Source organism: Thalassophryne amazonica, chromosome 8 (genome assembly GCF_902500255.1).
Source record: "Thalassophryne amazonica chromosome 8, fThaAma1.1, whole genome shotgun sequence".
NCBI classification, from domain to species: domain Eukaryota; kingdom Metazoa; phylum Chordata; class Actinopteri; order Batrachoidiformes; family Batrachoididae; genus Thalassophryne; species Thalassophryne amazonica.
In genome coordinates, this window is record NC_047110.1 from 60,198,671 (window position 1) to 60,218,395 (window position 19,725).

At 41.5% G+C, this 19,725-nt stretch overlaps 1 protein-coding gene across 5 annotated transcripts in view; it reads left to right on the forward strand.

Annotated features, from left to right (window-relative positions):
- megf11 (multiple EGF-like-domains 11) overlaps positions 1-19,725 on the forward strand; it is a 219,027-nt gene that overhangs the window by 16,869 nt on the left and 182,433 nt on the right. For 2 of the 5 annotated variants that reach the window (XM_034176419.1, XM_034176420.1), the window contains exons 5-6: positions 2,458-2,550; positions 2,676-2,696. The exons of 1 other annotated variant lie outside the window; for it this stretch is intronic. In XM_034176419.1, coding sequence (XP_034032310.1) covers positions 2,458-2,550; positions 2,676-2,696 — 114 coding nt within the window. The remainder of the gene's footprint in view (positions 1-2,457; positions 2,551-2,675; positions 2,697-19,725) is intronic. 2 more of the 5 variants (XM_034176421.1, XM_034176422.1) reach the window with 1 other exon arrangement.

The window sequence follows — 19,725 nt, forward strand, 5'->3', positions numbered from 1 at the left end:
ATAAGAACTTTGCTCAACTTTTATTTGAATGCTCAGAATTTTTGACTAAAGGTCTTAAGTGTGTGACCTTTGATCTGTCTTAAGCCTTTATGTTCATTTATCAGTCCCTTATGTGGAAGAGGTGAAGAACCCATTGCCTTAATAATGATCATTTTACAGTTCTACATTAGGAAGTGAAAGGAGTTCACTAATGTTCACTCCTTTTTTTTTTTTTTTTAACAGGGCAGATGATTGATTCCTGCCCTTGTGCTGGTCCAGTCATATAGTACAGGTGTACAAAAATGAACTTGCTGGCAGAATTAGTTGGGTTTTGATAAAGTCTTAGGCAGCAATAAGCCAGCACATCTAAAATTTGAATTTTGATGATCGAAAGGATGATGAGATTTTTTTTTTCTCCAGGAAAGGATTCTGTGGCTTTGATTTCTTTTTCATTTTTACTTTGTTGCATTTTTTTAATGCTTCAAAGACTGTTTTAAAATAAATCATCTCTATGCTGGATAGAGAAGCATGTGGAAGAAACTTTGGATGGACTTGTTTGATGTGTTCTGTAGGCATTGCTCTGAGATTGATTTAACATCACCTACTGAATAGTCACATTATTCTATTCTCATATCCAGCTAGTTTACTATAAAACCAACTCTAAAACCAGATCAGGGTAGATGATAATTAGATTAGCAACCTTCAAGTTTTAATTTGAGATTTTGAAAGACTCTAGTTTGTCTCAGAGAGAACATTAAATTTAATATTACTATTACCAATTAGCTCCATTGTTCCCCATTCTGATAACACCTCTGCATAATGAGTTAGATTAGACTTTTATCTAGATGAAAGACTCAATTTTCCAACAGATTCCTTAGACACGAGTTAAGTAGAGTGACTCATGAATTTCAATAAAAATAAAAGACCTACCTACTACTTTATTATGCCATCTCTGCAGTACACCAGTTCAGATCTCAGGAGAAGGGTGCGCTTCATCCTCTCTGCCGTTTTCACAACTCCATTTCCATATGGCTTTTTTTTTCTAAACGATGTATCACATTTGCATTTCCCTTTTCTCGCTGATCAGAATTTGCTGATTAAAACTAAATGGAATCAACTCATCATGGTGACATTGAATTTGTCTCCTCTTCTCTGTGAATACGCTGCATACTGGAAACTCACTGATTACAGGTAGTCAATTTCACACCTTCGTCAGCACAAATGCTCCGTCCCATTTTCTTTTTGCTGTCTTACTGTAATTAGACAGTTTTGTGACAGAGCACAGATGCTCAGAAATTTGCCATGAATTATCTTTCAATCTCTGGTTTAGCGTTTTTGCTTTAGGAGCATTTCTGCGATTAGCACCTGCCTGTGAGTGTTTGGGATTCTCTTCTCCTTCTCCTCTCCCGCTGCATCTCTCCTGTTGGCAATGGATTTCAATCGAAGCCAGATTGAGTGATAATCTATAGTTATATTGTTCAGGCCTGCAGCCAGCTCCTGCTGACCTCTCTGCCTGCAGCATGAGTGCCATTACTGTTTTACACATTAGAGCAAAATCACCTCAGGTCTTGCGTTGGTTATAACAAGCCAGTCAGAGACTGTCCTCCTACTTTTTTCCACTGTTATTCGATGCATAAACAAAGACAAAATAAAGAACAAAAGATGTTGAACCTGAATGGGGTGTTGAATGAGGTCTGATCGGTTAAGGGGAAGGATCTGTCTGCTGTGTGCTGTGTATCATCCCTCCACAGGCCATGTTAGTGGACTGCTGATCCCCATCAGGTAGTGTTTCTCTGGTCCTATTAGCCCGACTGTCTCTTTCCTCAGATAAGAGGCTGTCCGTCTCAACCCTGCTGGTCAGATGACCTTGGCTGCTCCAGTAGCTTTACACATGCACACATGCACACAGCACACACACACACACACACGCACACACACACACACACACACACACATATCTCCATATAAGTCACTTTATTATCCAGGTGAAACCAACTTCAAACTCTTGTGAAGACGCTCCCAGGAATACTAATGCTGACCCAATCAATTGAATGCTGCATTGCTCAATAGGAATGATGAAGAAAACTACACACTTAGTAAACACTGCGGCACCCAGCAGCATCACTGTATGACAAAGCACTGGCTGATCAAATTAGAGGAGATTTACTGCTTATTTCCACCTACTGGAGAGTAAAGCAATGTGTTAAACTGAGATGTTCACCAAGGACTTAGTCGCTGAAGGAATCATTTAGCCTGGTGTCAAATGGTGCAGATGGATGTCGAATATGAGTGCCATGGCTAAGATTTAATCCCTTGATGGTGGGCAGATATTGAGTTGTTCAATTTTATGGGCCATTTTCTTTCAGCTGTTATCTCTGTGGCTTTCATTATGCTGTTTATTGGTGGTTTAATGATGTTTTAGAGTGTGTGTGTTAACTTGAATATAAACTGATGAGGGAATGTCTTTGTGTGTCTCAGCATTGTGTACAGAGGAATGTGTCCATGGTCGCTGTGTGTCTCCTGATACATGTCAGTGTGAGCCCGGCTGGGGCGGACTGGACTGTTCCAGTGGTGAGTGGATTTTACTTCTAAACATACAGTCAGAACTCAGTTAATCCATAAGAGTTTGCTGGAATGGTTCTGCCTCAGTGCAAATCTATCTCAAAGCTGCTCAGCTTTGTATCCTCTCTTCTTAGCAAACACAGCCAATGGAACAGGTAAGTCCCAATGAATTCATTTTAATTTGCTGGAAGTGGAAGTGATTTGTTTGATGAACAGAGCAGATGGGTGTATGGTTGAATATTCCCCCCTTCCTGTGTCTCCTGAGCTCTCTGTTATGGTCATTTTCATGCTTAGACTGGTGCCTTTGACTTATACACTGTAAAAATGCATCATTGCCACGCAGAAACAAACCATTGTGCTGGCTGTTAGTAGAGATATGTCATCTCCCAGAGGAGGGGTGGGAGGGTGGACTTCAGCATATCCATTCTACAATAAGCCAAATGCTGGAGGCCAGGCAGGAGGAAAGAATCCATTTACTCCACATGATAGTTACAGCTGAAAACAACATGAGAAGTTGTCACTGTGCAGTGGTGGGTACAGGTCAGCTAACATTTTAATGCTCAAAAATGTTTGTAAACACTAAAACCATACATTTCTTCCTGTTTGAGTTTATACAGTAATCCAATAAGTAAAATTAACATATCAGATGGAGACAACAGGCATCATCTCGAGGAGCCTGAGGAGCAGGAGGTCACGTTAGAGTAAATACCACAGACTGCATATATGCTGTATAAACCCTCATGACGTCACTCATAGATTTTCTACAGAGACCTGGAACAGCCAGTATGAAGCCCATATCTGGGAATTGCCATGTTAACAGCAGTGGCAGTGCTGAATGTGGCTATGTTACGATTAACCCAGAAATGGGTAAAGAAGTGGAGGATGGGTTGCCCAGTGTGTGACAAAAACCCTTTTGTTTGAGTCCAAACTAGCTAAGCTAACACGCTAACCTCAGTTTGGGTGTTTATTAAATCATTATTTTTGGGTTATCATATTTGTGATTATCATAACAGTTTGGTTTGGTGTGGACATTAAAAGTTATCCATCTATCTATTTTCTGTACCCACTTACTCCAATTAAGGGTCACAGGGGGATTGGAACCTATCCTAGCAGTCATAGGGCATGAGTCAGGATATGCCCTGGACAGCACGCCAGTCTATCGCAGGGCCACATATAGACAGGGAAGCACATTCACACCTCCACGCACACCTACAGTCAGTTTAGAGTTTCCAATTCACCTAACATGCATGTCTTTGGCTGAGGGAGGAAGTCGGAGGCATTAAAACGTATGAGTCGCTTATTTTCTCAGTAATTGTGCATTAAAGGGACCTAACGGATCAGGCTACCGATGCACTGTTAGCATACAACATTAAATACCACAAGAATTTCAGTCAGTCTGAATACCATAGCAGGGACATCTTAGATGATTAGAACATTTCACCCCACAACAAGCCATATTATTCCATGTATTTATCATGAACTTCACCAAGTGAAACATTCACAGCCCTCCACAACAGCTAGCAAACACAGTGAGCGATCAGTGAGTTACGGACACAGTGAGAGTCGCAACTCAGCTCAACTTCTGTCACTCAAAGCGACCACGCACTCAGTTATACAGAACATTATGGGTTAAAATGTCTTTGACTAAGAAGTAAGAAAAAAAAAATCACTCACCATACAGCTGTCATGCTGGAGGAAACTATGTATAGAAACTAAAACCGTTTTTTTTTTTCTTCTTTTTTTGTATCAGGCTGTATACATGTTTATTTCTGCTCCAAAGTTGGATATTTTAACATAGACTTGAATGGATTTGGAGACAGCAAGCAGCCAGTCAAGGAAGTACATCTTTTTCTTCTTCCGGGAGGGCTTCATCTGAGACCATTGAAGCTTATCCCTTGGTAGATACATTAATTAGATTTAGATTTTGATCATCATCTCATCTTGGCATGCTAAACTTTTTTGGGAATACTTCTGCATATTAAATTTTTTGCTCTTTCGGGTTTTAGACCATGTGAAAGCTAAATTCATATTTGCAGTTAGTGTCAGCAAAATATTTTAGCAGCTTATTGGTTTAATATTATTACATTTAACTTTTCAAATAGTGGGCTAGCAGTTAGAAAAGCGAGCTTTTAGGTTATCTGTGCCCACCACTGTCACTGTGCACACATCAGGACAGCACACCAGTCTTCAGCATTAACAATTCCTAACCGACACTGTACTTTCAGCACCACTTTTTAACATTCACTGCCTAGTTCAACTGCAGAAATGAATAATGGGAGCTAAAATCATATCAGCAGCATTATTGTATAGATCTATGAGTTTTCATTAGCAAGAAAGGCTTTCTCTGATTAGCAACTGTGTGTAAATCAGCTGCTCTCGCTGCTGTGCCGTCCCATCGGAGGGGGATTCATGGGCATAAATGACAAGGCAGAGCTCTTTCCCGCTGCCCAACTCCTCCACAGTGCGGAGTTCAAAAAGGAAGATGTGAGGTTCACGACCTCTAGAGACACCTGTGCCATTCTTGGTTAGTTACAAGTATAAGTCATATGTTTTTTTTTTGTTTGTTTTTTTTTTTTTGCTCAGACTGCAGGTGCTGTGCTAATCCACCTTATTAAATCAGACTTGATGATTGAGACAGACACATTATTCATAACTTTAGATTTCCATACCAGGCATCATTCCAGGCTTTTTCATTTACGAGCTTTCATCTGTAGAAATGAGGACTGTCTGCCAATTTTTAAATTAAATCTGCCCTCTCTTTCCTCCGTGTAAATGGTTCAGCATGTTTTCTTGTCTATCACTTTAAATTTTGCTTTGGCTCAACACAGATAGGTGAGGGAGCTTTAATAGCCTTCGTGTTCGTGGATTCAGCCGTCACATTATGGCTCACATGAGGTGGAAAACACACACTGACATCTATCTTGTTCCAACACAATAAGTGCCATGGTTTATTTTGCTGTTTTATTTTGCCATTGTTGTGTTAGAGTTGAGGGATTTGAGCTCACGTAAAAGTACAATTCCCCTGCTGTGAGAGGGCAGAGTGAGCCGCTTGCACGATGAAGAATGTGTGAATGTGATAAAGAAGAAGTGTGTCAGCCATGCTTGGAGATGAAGAACAGCCGTGGGATGCTGAGCAGTCTAAAGCTGAAGTGACAGCCTTTCAGCCAGTGATCTGGAGCTGGATCAAAGACTTGAACCTCATTTCAGGAGCTGCACCCACCAGGATGTGGTTCTGTATATAAGTCAGGTGGTGAAATTAAAGAGCTGGACTGTTTGTGGACCAGAAAGGAAAGGCGATAAGGTGGAAAAGATTGAGGAAGTTGCAGGGAGTTGTGGTAATGCGTTAGAAAGATACGGCTGTTTTCACCCCCAGGTGTCTACCTGCTGTATCCAGAAAACATTTCATCCACTTTTTCCTCCCAAAGCCACAGTCCCACTGAGATCGGACCTGTCCTATGGCCGGCTCGGAGATCCTGGGGTGTCTCATCTCAAGGACACACAGGGTGATAAAATGTCAGATAGGATGGATTTGAAAGGTTGTCTTGTTCATTATCTGTCACCTGTCTTTGGAATAGAATACTCACTTTTTTCTTCCAGTACTTCCAAAAAAGGGATGAATGTGTAATTTTTGTTGGTTTGTATGACTATTTTATGGCTATTTGTTGCATTGTGGGCTGCTTTTCTCCTCTTGTGGCATCAGATAGATAATTAAAGATAATTAAATATGAGACAGATAATTAAATATTGTACTTAATCACCATATTGGAAAAAAGCTTAATAATAAGCAGACAGCAGCAGTTATTGCAGAGGAAATTGAGACAGCTGTGTCTTTGCTGATGGGATTGTACAGTACATCTTTAGTTTTTTTTAAGCTTCCTGAAGTACCGTATTGTCTTTTGCCAAAGTACTGATATTACTGGCTGCTGTTTACAGCAAATTATAATATCGATTGGTTTAAGGAGAAAAGAATGAGAAGGGATGAAATGGGAAATCAAATCTGTACAGAGCACTATGAATGCATTGAGTAAAAACTAAATATAATGTTGCTGTTTATTTTAAAGATTGCAAATTTCTTACCAACAAAGGAAAGCTGGTAGTCTAAAGGTGCAGAGAGAGTGTGTGCAATTCACTCTTCAATGATTTAATCACACAGGGTCATTATATGCTTCAGTAATAACCGGTGTTAAAAAAAACAGTAGTAATGATAGATGGCATATGTGCAAGCTATATTTAACTATGACAGTCATCAATTGTAAAATATTACATGCAGTGAAGCACTATCATTGATTTCATGTGCTTCGGTCAGATAATGGCATGTTCAGTACTCAGGGAGAGGAAATGGGCATAAATATGAATACTTTAGTGATTCTTCCATCTGCTTTGTTTGAGTTGTTTTCCCCCATTTTGGTAAAAAAAAAAACCTCACCAACTTCAGCACAACACAAAACTCATGGCTGTTAAACTAACGATCTGAAAAGTCCAAGGTGTAGTTTAGCTTTAACCACAACTCATCTTTTATCACCTTTACCAGCCTGATCTAATGTAGGTGGTCAGCTGTTGTCTGCGCTGCAACAAATTCCTCCCTAATGTATTCAGAGGAGATGGCAAGCACTGCTATGGCTTTAATGCACATGTTGTATAAATAATAAATGTGGCCTATGAATGTCTATATTTATAGGATATTGCACCAGATAGGGTGCTACATACTACATATTTCACAATAATCATCAATAAAACTGAAAAACTATGCATTATTTAAATCATTCATTGGTTTTATTAGAGATTGCCGTTGTGCTGATCTAATGACATCCCCCCCCCGCAGATTCTCCATAATTATATGTCATCACGTGAGTTGGGTGGAGCAGGGGCACTAGATCTTTATCCTAGCTTCATTAACTTGTTTCATTTAGGGTGACATTGGCCCAGCCAGTATTCACACAATCTGTAAGAGTCACAAGACCAAAACCATGTCATTAAACATAATTATTCTCATCTGTACACTTAACTAGATTTTGCTGTAATTTAGCTTCTGTTGTTTGGGTGTTTATTTGAATCCTATCTCCTCAAAGCCTATTGAGCTATTGATCTGAAAATATCTGCTGCATAGCATTTGGCAGATATATCAATTTTTATACCTATTGTTCCTGGGTAGTTGTTTTGTAATTTGGTTGCCATGGTAATGGGAATAAACAAGTAAGGGTAGTATCTCACTGGGACACGGCTGGTGGAGAGGTGGTGAAGACAAAAAAATTACACCAAAACAGGCGACCAGGTGACAACTTTATCACGTGGACTCTCACTGAATTGGTCCTCCTGACACGTCCGCACATTGCAGCAACTCTCATCTGAACACTGTCCGGAGTAGTGGCGAAAATGTGGCCACAAATCTTGGGCAGTGCGGACATTTATTGCGCGAGAGCCACTGACATGCTGCGCAGCACACACAAACATTGAGCAACACTTGTGCGGCCTTTCCAGGTGTAAGGATTTGCACACGAATGCCACATGGCACACTCTCACGGATGTTGAGCGTCACTGGCGTGGCTGAAATGATGACATGTTTGCACACACAGTGCTCAGGATTGCTGTGGATTATTATATTGTTATTCTGTGAAACAGGCTGTGAAAATTCCCCCAACGTTTGGCAGAAAAAACTCTGTACGCACACTCATCTTCAACCGTTTATCCAAGACTGGGTCGCGGGGGGCTGGAGCCTATCCCAGCAGTCATAGGGCATGAGGTGGGGTCCACCCTGGACAGGATGCCAGTATGTCACATGTCCACATACTAAAACATATAGAAACACATTCACACCGGCACACACACATACAGTAAATTTCGTTTCCAAGTCAACTCACATGCATGTCTTTGAATGTGGGAGGAGACCAGAGGACTCAGAGGGAACCCACGTAGACAAATGGAAAACATGCATAGGATCCCACAACCTTCTTGCTGTGAGGCATTAGTGCTAACCACTAAGCCACCCCATAAAATAAATCTGCCCCATAAAATAAATCTTAAAATAATAATAAATAAATAATAATTGCTCATTTATATTAAAAAACAACAAGAAAAGTGTGGCCAGCCACTCACGGACTTGCAGAATGATGTCCAGGAGCTGTGTGTTGTGTGGGCCGCTGAAGAGGAGGTACTGCTGGCCCACCACCACCAGAGGGCGACCTGCTTGGAGTGCGGGCTCCAAGCACGAGAGGGCGCCAGACCCAGAAGAAGTGACAGCTGTCACTCATCCTCTGCACCAGCTGTCACTCGTTCATCATCACCACCATAAAAGCCGGACTGCAACTCCACCTCCCTGCCGAGAAATCGACTACCATTACCAAGGTAATTTCTCTGCTGAATTTAAACTGTGACTTACGTCTGATCTGTTTGCAGCCGTTGTCCTGTGGTGCCCTTTCAACTGGGTTGGCGGTCAGTGAGAGAAGCGACGTCTTCGCCTCTCACTCCATCCAGATAAGTGGTTACAGGAGCTGCTAGTGTGTTCCTAGTTTGGAGGTGGAGGTGCTCCCTCCTCACTGTGTTTGGACAGAGAATTACTGAGTGTGCGGACTCACACTCACTCATCATATTTCTGCTTTCTGCCAGCAGTACCAGGGTCGACAGCCGAAGACAGAGGCCACCTGGGGACTCGGGACTTGGCGGCTCCGGTGTTCTTCAGACCGTTGGTGGTGGAAGCCGTGTGGGACGCGGCTTCTCTCTCGTCGGGGTCTTCTATCTTCGAGCCTGCCCACATGTCACCTGGTGTTAAATTGACTGTGCAAATTACTGTACGTTTCGTTGTGTATTATCACAACATTAAATTGTTACCTTTTTGGCTTATTCATCGTCCGTTCATTTGCGCCCCCTGTTGTGGGTCCGTGCTACGACACCTTCCCAACACTGTGTCTCTCAACTTTTATTGACATCCTCACAAAAATTGACAATAAAAATAATAAATCCAAATCGCCTCGTCCACATTGACCACACAGGTGTAACTCACTGTCCCTGTGTGCACAAGGGTCATTGCAGGCTCAGCAGCAGTAGACTTATTTTCACTGCGGTCCTCAGAAAAATAAATTAATGAATTCATTAAGGAAAAAAAAAAGGAAAACACAATAAATCTGGTTCATGCAGCTCCTCCGTGGCATGGACATGTCCATGCAGGCTGACACGCGTGCATGACGGGTGGGCGCTGGCCTGACTGCACAACCGGCTGCTGAACTTGCTCGGCTGCTTTCAGAAACATTGTTCTTCTCTGATTCTATAAAAGGAAAAGTGTGTCAACCCTTCACAAGTTGTCTCAGATGTAGCACATGTTCTGAGTCACCAGGACAACATGGAGAGGGGTACAAGATGCCTGTGTGACTATTTGGTGAGGAAGTCTGTCACGGAATTTTTTGAACTGTTCAAAAATGAAGCGACACGTGGGCGCTGCCCTGCAACTCAGGCAAGGGGATGGCAAATGGCTGCGAAAGACTGCGAATGACTGCAAACGTTATGCGAATTCCGTTGCGGATGCTGTACGCAAGCTGTCGCAGCAAGCTGTCGCAGAGATACTACCCTAAGCAGCTCTCCACTTCGGAGATGAAAGAAATTGTCAAACAAGCTTGTTTCAGGCTACATATAATGTCAATGACACCTGATATTAATTTCCATCATACATGTGATAATAAGGTTATTACCTGCAAAATCCCCAGACAGGTAAATGCAAATGTCACATCTGCCTTTCATCTACTGAACCTGTCTGGTCCTGTTGCTGTGGTGTTACATAAGCAAAGCAAAGTTGCTTTTTGGATTGATCTGGTGCATCAAAGTTAACCAACATACAATCCGTGTATTCTGCCAACATGCTCTTTTAATTTGGTGAGTTAGAACATGATAGGTTTGCCGCTACAAGAGTCTTGCTTGTAGCCAACATTACATGAAAAAGTGGACCATAATTACTCATCAAAGTAAATCCCCTAATTTGATAGTAGTAAAAATAGGGATAATTTGTCAGTGAAATTTTATCGCCAAGCAAAAATATCATGGAGAGGTTCTTTTGTCAACTACAAGACACATCTTCAACAAATAATGACGTATTTTATGATTTGTATTGCAGTAGTTAAAATACTTAATTCAGCTGTCTGAAAGAGCAGCTGCTGTCTTGTACATTTATCTGAGTCATATTGGTCACACCTAGAGATGGTACAAACTGTAAGAATTTGGCCAGTCACAATGGAGATGAAATGAAACAATCAAGATGTGCTTGTAGCATAGACATTCAGCTTTAATTCAAGGATATTTACAAAATATATCATTAACCATTTTGGAATTACATCTATTGTTATACAGTGTACTCGGAAAGTATTCACAGCTCTTCACTTTTTTCACATTTTGTTATGTTATAACCTTATTCCAAAATTGATTAAATTATTTTTTTCCTCAAAATTCTACACACAATACCCCATAATGACATTGTGAATTTTTTTTAGATTTTTGCAAGTTTATTAAAAAAAAAAATAAACAAACAAATGACAAAAAAACAACAACAAAGAAATCACATGAACATAAGCATTCACAGCCTTTGGCATGAAGCTCAAAATTGAGCTCAGGTGCATCCTCTTTCCATTGATCATCCCTGAGATGTTTCTACAGTCCACCTGGGGTAAATTTAGTTGATTGGACATGATTTGGAAAGGCATACACCTGTCTTCATTTTAGGTCCCACAGTTGACAGTGCATGTCAGAGCACAAACCAAGCATGAAATCAAAGGAATTGTCTCTGGACCTCCGAGACAGGATTGTCTCAAGGCACAAATCTGGAGAAGGACACAGAAACATTTCTGCTGCTTTGAAGGTCCCAATGAGCACAGTCGCCTCCATCATCCATAAATGGAAAAAGTTTGGATCCACCAGGACTCTTCCTAGAGCTGGCCACCCGTCTAAACTGAGTGATTGGGGGAGAAGGGCCTTAGTCAGTGAGGTGACCAAGAACCCGATGGACACTCTGTCAGAGCTCCAGGATTCCTCTGTGGAGAGAGGAGAACTTTCCAGAAGGACAACCATCTCTGTAGCAATCTACCAATCAGGCTTGTATGGTAGAGTGGCTAAACCAAAGCCACTCCTTAGTAAAAGGCAGCCCACCTGGAGTTTTCCAAATGGCACCTGAAGGACTCTCAGACCATGAGAAACAAAATATTCTGGTCTGATGAGAGAAAGACTGAAGTCTTTGGCGCGAATGCCAGGCGTCATGTTTGGAGGAAACCAGGCACCATCCCTGCAGTGAAGCATGGTGGTGGCAGCATCATGCTGTCGGGATGTTTTTCAGTGGCAGGAACTGGAAGACTAGTCAGGATTGAGGAAAAGATGAATGCAGCAATGTACAGAGACATCCTGGATGAAAACTTGCTCCAGAACACTCTTGACCTCAGACTGGGGTGACGGTTCATCTTTCAGTAGGACAATGACCTTAAACACACAGCCAAGATATCAAAGGAGTGGCTTCAGGACAACTCTGTGAATGTCCTTGAGTGGCCCAAACAGATCCCAGACTTGAATCCAATTGAACATCTCTGGAGAGATCTGAAAATGGCTGTGCACCGATGCTCCCCATCCAACCTGATGGAGCTTGAGAGGTATCCCAAAAGGGAATCGACAAAACTGCTCAAAGATAAATGCACCACACTTGTGGCATCATATTCAAGAAGACTTGAGGCTGTAATTCCTGCCAAAGGTCCACGAACAAATTATTGAGTAAAGAGTGTGAATACTTTCGTACGTATAATTTATTCGTTTTTTTTTTTTTTAATTTGCAAAAAAAACTAAAACTTTTTTCGTGTTGTCGTTATGGGGTGTTGTGAGTAGGCTGTAACATAACAAAATGTGGAAAAGTGAAGCACTGTGAATACTTTCCAGATGCACTGTATATAGTCCCTCCATTTTCTATGAATTAAACCTGAAAGGCTGCATGTCATTTACATCTTGACTGTGTCATTTCAGCTCCATTGTGGTGGTCTACAGAGACAAAATTACAAACATTGTCACTGTCCAAATATTTATATACCCAATTCTGTCGTTGTTGGCATTCTACAGGAAACTAAACACATCTTGAATACAGCAAAACACTTATATTTTAAAATTTCTTGCCATACCAGTGAACATAGCATTGAATAAAAGTAGCTTTATGTTTTCCCCATATATATCATTATACATTTTTGTTGTCATACTTCTACGGAATGAGGAGATGTCCACCTCTTGTCCAGAACTGATTTCATGGCAAGAAGGTCCTATGAAGAAAGGTCTTCCTCCTTTTTCCCCTTTCTTTTCTGGTGGTGCATTGGACAATCGCCCTGATGGACGAGCGGCCTCTGATTCAGAACATGGCTACTATGTAGATTTCCAAATAAAAAAAGTTGATCATATTTCACCCTGTGTTGTCACACTCACTGGCTAACTGTGAATGAGGTCTTTTTTGAGTGTTTTTATTGACAAACAGGTATAATACTCTAAACAGTGGTGTGCCCTTTTATCTTAAGAAACTCATTGAGCCTTATGTACTGTTTCTTGCCCTCTAGTCAAAGGATGTGGGTTGATGTTCTGTATCTAGGGTTAAGAAGTTGCGGGCTGTAGAGGTGTTGTTTATTTGTGGAACAGATTGCCTGTGGATATTAGAAAGTCTGCTGAATTTTTTTAAAGCCAGTTTTGCCTCACAGCAAGAAGGTTATGGGATCGCTTAATATCAGGAAAAACCATATATATATCTGGGTCCAATGCCAAACCTTCTGTGGTGGCTCTCAGCAAAATAAGAACAGCACAGCAAAATTTCATTAAAAATAATAATGGAAATAATTAGCTAAAAAAACGGCATGATCATGTTAAATTAGGGGAGTAAAAAGCTGTTATATTTCCTGGTTTAAAACATAAATGTTTTTTTGTAAATTACCACAACTTTATACCATAAACTTTACAGGTTGTTCTATGAAGGTATTTACACATTTTGAATGTGTTTTTTTTACTGAATTATTCTGGCAACTGCAGCTGCTGCTTGTTTTTGTTGTTTTACTGTTTTATTTTTTCTCGTGTGAACATTCTGTACATAGCTCAGGAACAATGAGCTTGTCATAAATAATAATTGACAGCAGGTGTCACCTTTTTCACCTACCATATCACATCGCATATCTTGAGCAGAAACATCAAAAATTGTAAAAGAAAGCAATTACTTGAGGATCCAGTGTGCTGAAAATCATCTGTATTTCATAAATTCTGATGTAAACATTAGGCTTCTCTATCATCTCCAATATTTTGTTGGATTTCAAGTCTGTCTCGTAAATGCAGCACAGTAAATTCTACAAGCATTTTTTGTGGATGGGTGCATGGTTTAAATCCCACTGCCTTGATTTTTTTCTTTGGCCAATTGGCTGAAGAACTTTTTCTCGACAGCCACATACTATTTATCAGGACTATATACTAGTTGGTGTAGAAAGTATTGAGTGTTGATCTTGGTCTTAGCCTTAGTCTTCTTACCAAGCATACAAGTTATTCACATAGCTGTGATATTAATCCAACATTCAAAATGGAACACCAGTATGTTGCTGAAAATGTGTTGGAAGTTATGACTTGTGTTGAAAATCATCTTTGTGAAGGTTCCCTCTTTGCTCTCCTTTATTGTATTGAGATAATAATCTCAGAAGTGCATCAAAGCCAAACAGCTTCTTTCTGTTCTCTTAGCACCAGGGCAGTGTGAAAGAGCAAGAGACAATCTATTGCACGGAATTTAACAGAGATGCCCATACAGATTTATGGCAATTTGATGCATCATGCCAAGAATCTTCATAGTTTTCTTTCCAAACATCCTCCACCATTAATCACACTAGAGAATTCAAGATATTTCATTGCCTTTCAATGACAATCTCAAGCAACAAGTAACTGCACTGAGACGATGGCACAATGTCAACAAAAAAACTGTTAAAATTGGATTTTATCGCCACATAAACTTTTAAATAGGGAGTCGAAACCAGTTGAATTCTTCATTACACAAGCATGTAAAGAGAGACAGTTTGGGGGGACTATAAATATTCTAACCATCATTCTGAGAAGGATTCCTTGGTGCTTGTAACAGCCGATGCTGACTGCCTCACTTTGAAAGATCAAAGTGCGTACGCAGTGGTATTTCTTGAAGGGGACAGAAGAGGGACTGATCCATAACGGAGCACACAACTATGTGTTTGCATTTGTCGAGTTGCGTATATAAAAAGTTCAGCCTTCAGTATAGCACACCAGGCTCACAGGAACATGTGACCACTTTATTCTTACATCCTAGTTTATCAGTCCTTTTGTGACCTTACTGCACCAATGATGAAGTGAAGACATCCTAGTTTAAACAAATGTATTTGTGCTGGCTGTTTGACCGGATACAGTAAACCAAGTTGCTTTTGCCTTTTGCTTTGACACAGAGGTTGTCAGCCATGTGACTTGTTTTGGACAGCATGCCCTTCAGTTTTACTTGCATGCTTTAGTGTGGTTTACATATGGTGTAAATCCCTCTGCCCAGATTTTTGAGCAACTGATGGTTAGTCAAGTGAATGAATTGTTTGGCATGCTGCTGATAGTCTTTTTTTTTTCTTTTTTTTTTTTTTACTGTTGACAACACACACACACACACACACACATTTACACTTCATCCTTCATTCTCTGGGTTTGAAATATAAAGAGCCGGAGTTCCAAACCCTGCTCCCATAGATGATAACCTGACTCCAGAAAGGGCAAAAAGGGTGTAGGATTCTTTGTAACCACCACCTCCACCAAGTGATTTAATTGATGAACTCAACTGCTCATCCATCCCATCTGCTGTTAATCAGTGAAATTTGTGCATAAACAGATTTGGTTGCCGGACTGGCCTCAGGATGCCTTTTATCTCAATAATGGACTCTGTTTTTGTTGCTGTTCTGTTCTTTTCTGTTTCTTAGAATGGCCTGAACAGAGGGTCACCCCTCTGAGTCTGGTCTGCTTGAGGTTTCTTCCTCATTGTCACCAGAGGGAGTTTTTCCTTACCACTGTCCCTTGTGTGCTTGTTCAGGGGGGTTGGTAAGGTTTGACCTTCCTTGTGTGAAGCACCTTGATGCAGTGTTGTTGTGATTTGGCTCTATGCAAATAAAATGAATTGAATTGAAATTTGTAAATGTGTAAAAGAATCTGCAAATGCACACACAAATGTGCAAATGTGTATTCAGAATCAGTGTGTGCATAATCAGATATGTAGGTGTATAAAAATATGTTGAGAACCGAGAAGTGTCCAGCCCCTCTCCAGGAGTTGGGTACCAGAGCCCAAGCTGTGCGTGGAGGTGAGCCCGACTATCTCTAGTCGGTATCTCTCAACCTCCCGCACAAGCTCAGGCTCCTTCCCCCCTAGCAAGGTGACATTCCACGTCCCAACAGCCAGGGGCTGTGAGCATGGACCGGGCCGCCAGGCCGCCGGGCCACCCGCCCTCGACTGCCACCCAATCCTCTCTGCACCCAACCCCCATAGCCCCCTCTGCAGGTGGTGAATCCACAGGAGGGCGGGCCCACATTGCTGTTTTGGGCTGAGCCCGGCCGGGCCCCATGGGCTAAGACCCGACCACCAGGCGCTCGCATGCGAGCCCCAACCTCAGGCCTGGCTCCAGGGTGGGGCCCCACCTCCGCCATACTGGGCGACGTCTCGGTCCTTGATTTTTTACTGGTCATGGAGGTTCTGAACTGCCCTTAGTCTGACCCGTCACCTAGGACCTGTTTGCCTTTGAAGACCCTACAGGGGGCACAAAGCCCCCGACAACATAGCTCCTAGGATCATCCGGGTACGCAAACTCCCCCACCACAATAAGGTGGCAGCTAGAGGGGGCCATGGTTCTTGACCGGAAAAAGGTGCTTTGCCCTCTTCAGGTCGGTGGAGTGTCCTTGCCTCAAGTGGAGGAGTTTAAGTATCTCAGGGTCTTGTTCACGAGTGAGGGACAGATGGAGCGTGAGATCGATAGACGGATTGGTGCAGCATCCGCAGTGATGCGGTCGCTGTATCGGACCGTCGTGGTGAAGAGAGAGCTGAGTAGGGGAGCAAAGCTCTCAATTTACCGATCGATCTACGTTCCGATCCTCACCTATGGCCATGAGATTTGGCTCATGACCGAAAGAACGAGATCGCGAGTACAAGCGGCCGATATGAGTTTCCTCCGCAGGGTGGCTGGGTGCTCCCTTAGAGATAGGGTGAGGAACTCGGTCACTCGGCAGGAGCTCGGAGTCAAGCCGCTGCTCCTCCACGTCGAAAGGAGTCAGTTGAGGTGGCTCGGGCATCTTTTCCGGATGCCCCCTGGACACCTCGCTGGAGAGGTGTTCCGGGCACGTCCCACTGGGAGGAGGCCCCGGGGAAGACCCAGGACACGCTGGAGGGACTACATCTCTCGGCTGGCTTGGGAACGCCTTGGGGTTCCCCCGGAGGAGCTGGGGGAGGTGTGTGTGGATCGGGAGGTCTGGTCTGCTTGAGCTGCTGCCCCCGCGACCCGACTCCGGATAAAGCGGAAGAAAATGGATGGATGGATAAAAATATGTAAATTGTAATGAGATATGCAAGTTGTGATCTGTATTGTGATCTGTAAATGCATAGACAAATTTCCAAATGTGTGCATAGATATGTAAATGTATAGCCAAATCTGTAAATCTGGACATAGATACTAATAGCTAAAAAGTCTTAAGAATTTTGCTTCTGGATCTCAGGCAAGTCATTACTTACAACTCATGCATGATTCTCAGGTGGCTCTGGTTTTGCTACACATCTGCCGTGGTCGATCTGCAGATGCGTAGAGATTTGTCTGTAAAATCTTTTTTTTTCCAGACTCTGGCAAGCTCAAGCGCCCATTCTTTGTCACTTTGTCAAAGAGTGAGAACAGCACACCAGTGCTTGCACTTGGATAAGATGGCCACTAACAGTGAGACAGACCAGCCCTTTTTTTCTTCAACCATCCATCCATCGATCCATTTTCTATACCTACTTACTCCAATTAAGGGTCACTGAGAGGCCGGAGCCTATCCCAGCAGACATAGGACATGAGGCTGGGTACAGATATTCGCTGTAGTCACACTTTGACAAATTAACAAAGAATGGAAGCTTTGGATTACCACATCTCAGCTCAGAGTTAAAAGAAAAATAACATTTTAAAAACAAATCTCCATATGCATTTGCTGATCAGCTATGGCAGATGTGTAGCAAAACTCCCGTGTAAAATGAGAGCCAACTGAGAATCATGTATGAGTTAAAAGTGATGGCTTGTCTGTATTTTATAATCTGGAAGTGAAATGCTTTTCAGCTGTTTCTATCTTTAAAGATTTGTCTACATATTTAGACATTGCAATGCACTTGCATAAATCATTACACATTTCCAGATTTTTTTTAGACTTTCAAATCTGATTATGCACACAGGGATTCTGAATACACATTTTGTTCACATGAGTAGATCTCAGTATGCTTTTGCAGATTCTTTTACATGTTTGCAAATCTGTCTCTCTACATGCATTTGCAAATATTATTTTTTACATTGCTAGTCTAATATTAATCATGATAGGGTAGGGCGAGTTCCCATGGGATAAAAAGCTTTTTAACCTACCATCCCTGGTTCTCAAGACCAGGCACCTAAGTGGCTCTACTCTACTCTTTTCTACTCTCCTATTTTACTCTTCCTTTTTAGCTATTTAGATATACCTTTGTATACTGGCATAGTTCCACCTTAGAATTGGAATATAATATATACGATATACCTTACTGAATTTTCATGATAATAAGATCAGCCCAATAGATATAGAGAATTTGTCTTAAGTTAGAAGGGATATTGAGCAAGTGTGTTACATAGGTGCTTGTACATATATGTTGATGTCAGCGAATATTTGTGTGTGAGGTCTGTAAAACTATATACTGAATATTATAGCTATAACTAGATGTGTGACAAAGTAAATGAATGTGAGGAGTTGCATCAGTGCCACACAGCCACCAAAAGGCTGGACAGGCACACACCGCAGCCCACAGCCACTGCGAACACCCAAGCTGAAAACGTCACTCACCGCACGAGAGGACATGTGCCGAGCGAAGACCAGTATGAGGTATATTTCCAGCACATTTCATCTGAATGAGGCACTGAGAGAATTGTTTCAGTTTTCTCTGCATGAAGAGAAACACTGCTCTCAATGAGACATTGTGTGCCTGACATAAGAAGAGTGTCTACTCTGTATCCTCAGTGTTGGCACCCAACAATATGAGCCAGTATCATCGACATATAAGAGCATTCATGTAGATAAGAAAAAGTAAGGGTCTGTTGATAGACCCTTGTGGTACTCCACATCTGGGGATTAATGCCGTTGAGATTCTGCATCTAATTTTGGCAAACTGTTTTTACTGTAATAAATAGTACTGAAACAAAGTTATAATGGATTCATTGTTTGCTGTAATTTCAGAAAACCCTATGGTCTACTATACATCAAGGAGTACCATACAGATATAGTAAGGCTGCGTAATATTACTTGAAATCAATATCATAATTATTTCAAACTTTTACCTCAACTACAATTAACTATTGATTATTTATTGTATGAGTTTTTTAATTTTTATTTTTAACACTGGCCTTTTGTTCTGACCTGCTATTACTGGTAGATCTCAGGGTGCATGGCCATCCACCTTTTTCTTGTAATTTTAACTGCAAGTTCCACCACTGAATTGAGCAACCCTGGTTCACAATTACATGCAATTCACACTGAGTTAAAGAGCCGATGATGTCTGTCTGTGATCATAAATCCATCATATGATTCACATTAAAGCATCACAAAGTTTTGTACCATTTTTTTTTATCACATTTCTTTCATGCAACAATGACTTTAGCAACACAGCTCTCACAAAAGGCAGTGACACAGCTCTCACTTATGAAAGTTTCAAGCTCTCATGAAGCAGGTTTTCAGCTTTGCACCATGCTTAATAAATCTGGGTGATAGTTGATCTAAACTGGTCACCTTGCTTGAGCTTAGGTCAGAAATGATTTTGAATAGGACACCTGCTGCACCTTATGAAATTTAAAGCCATTATAAGGACCATTTCATGCTCGGTAGGACTGCATTATGAGTCTCTCCATATTTACTGTCAGTCACAGAAAGCTTGCTCTTTAGTTTTGAAATAATGGTATTGAAGCACTTATTAAT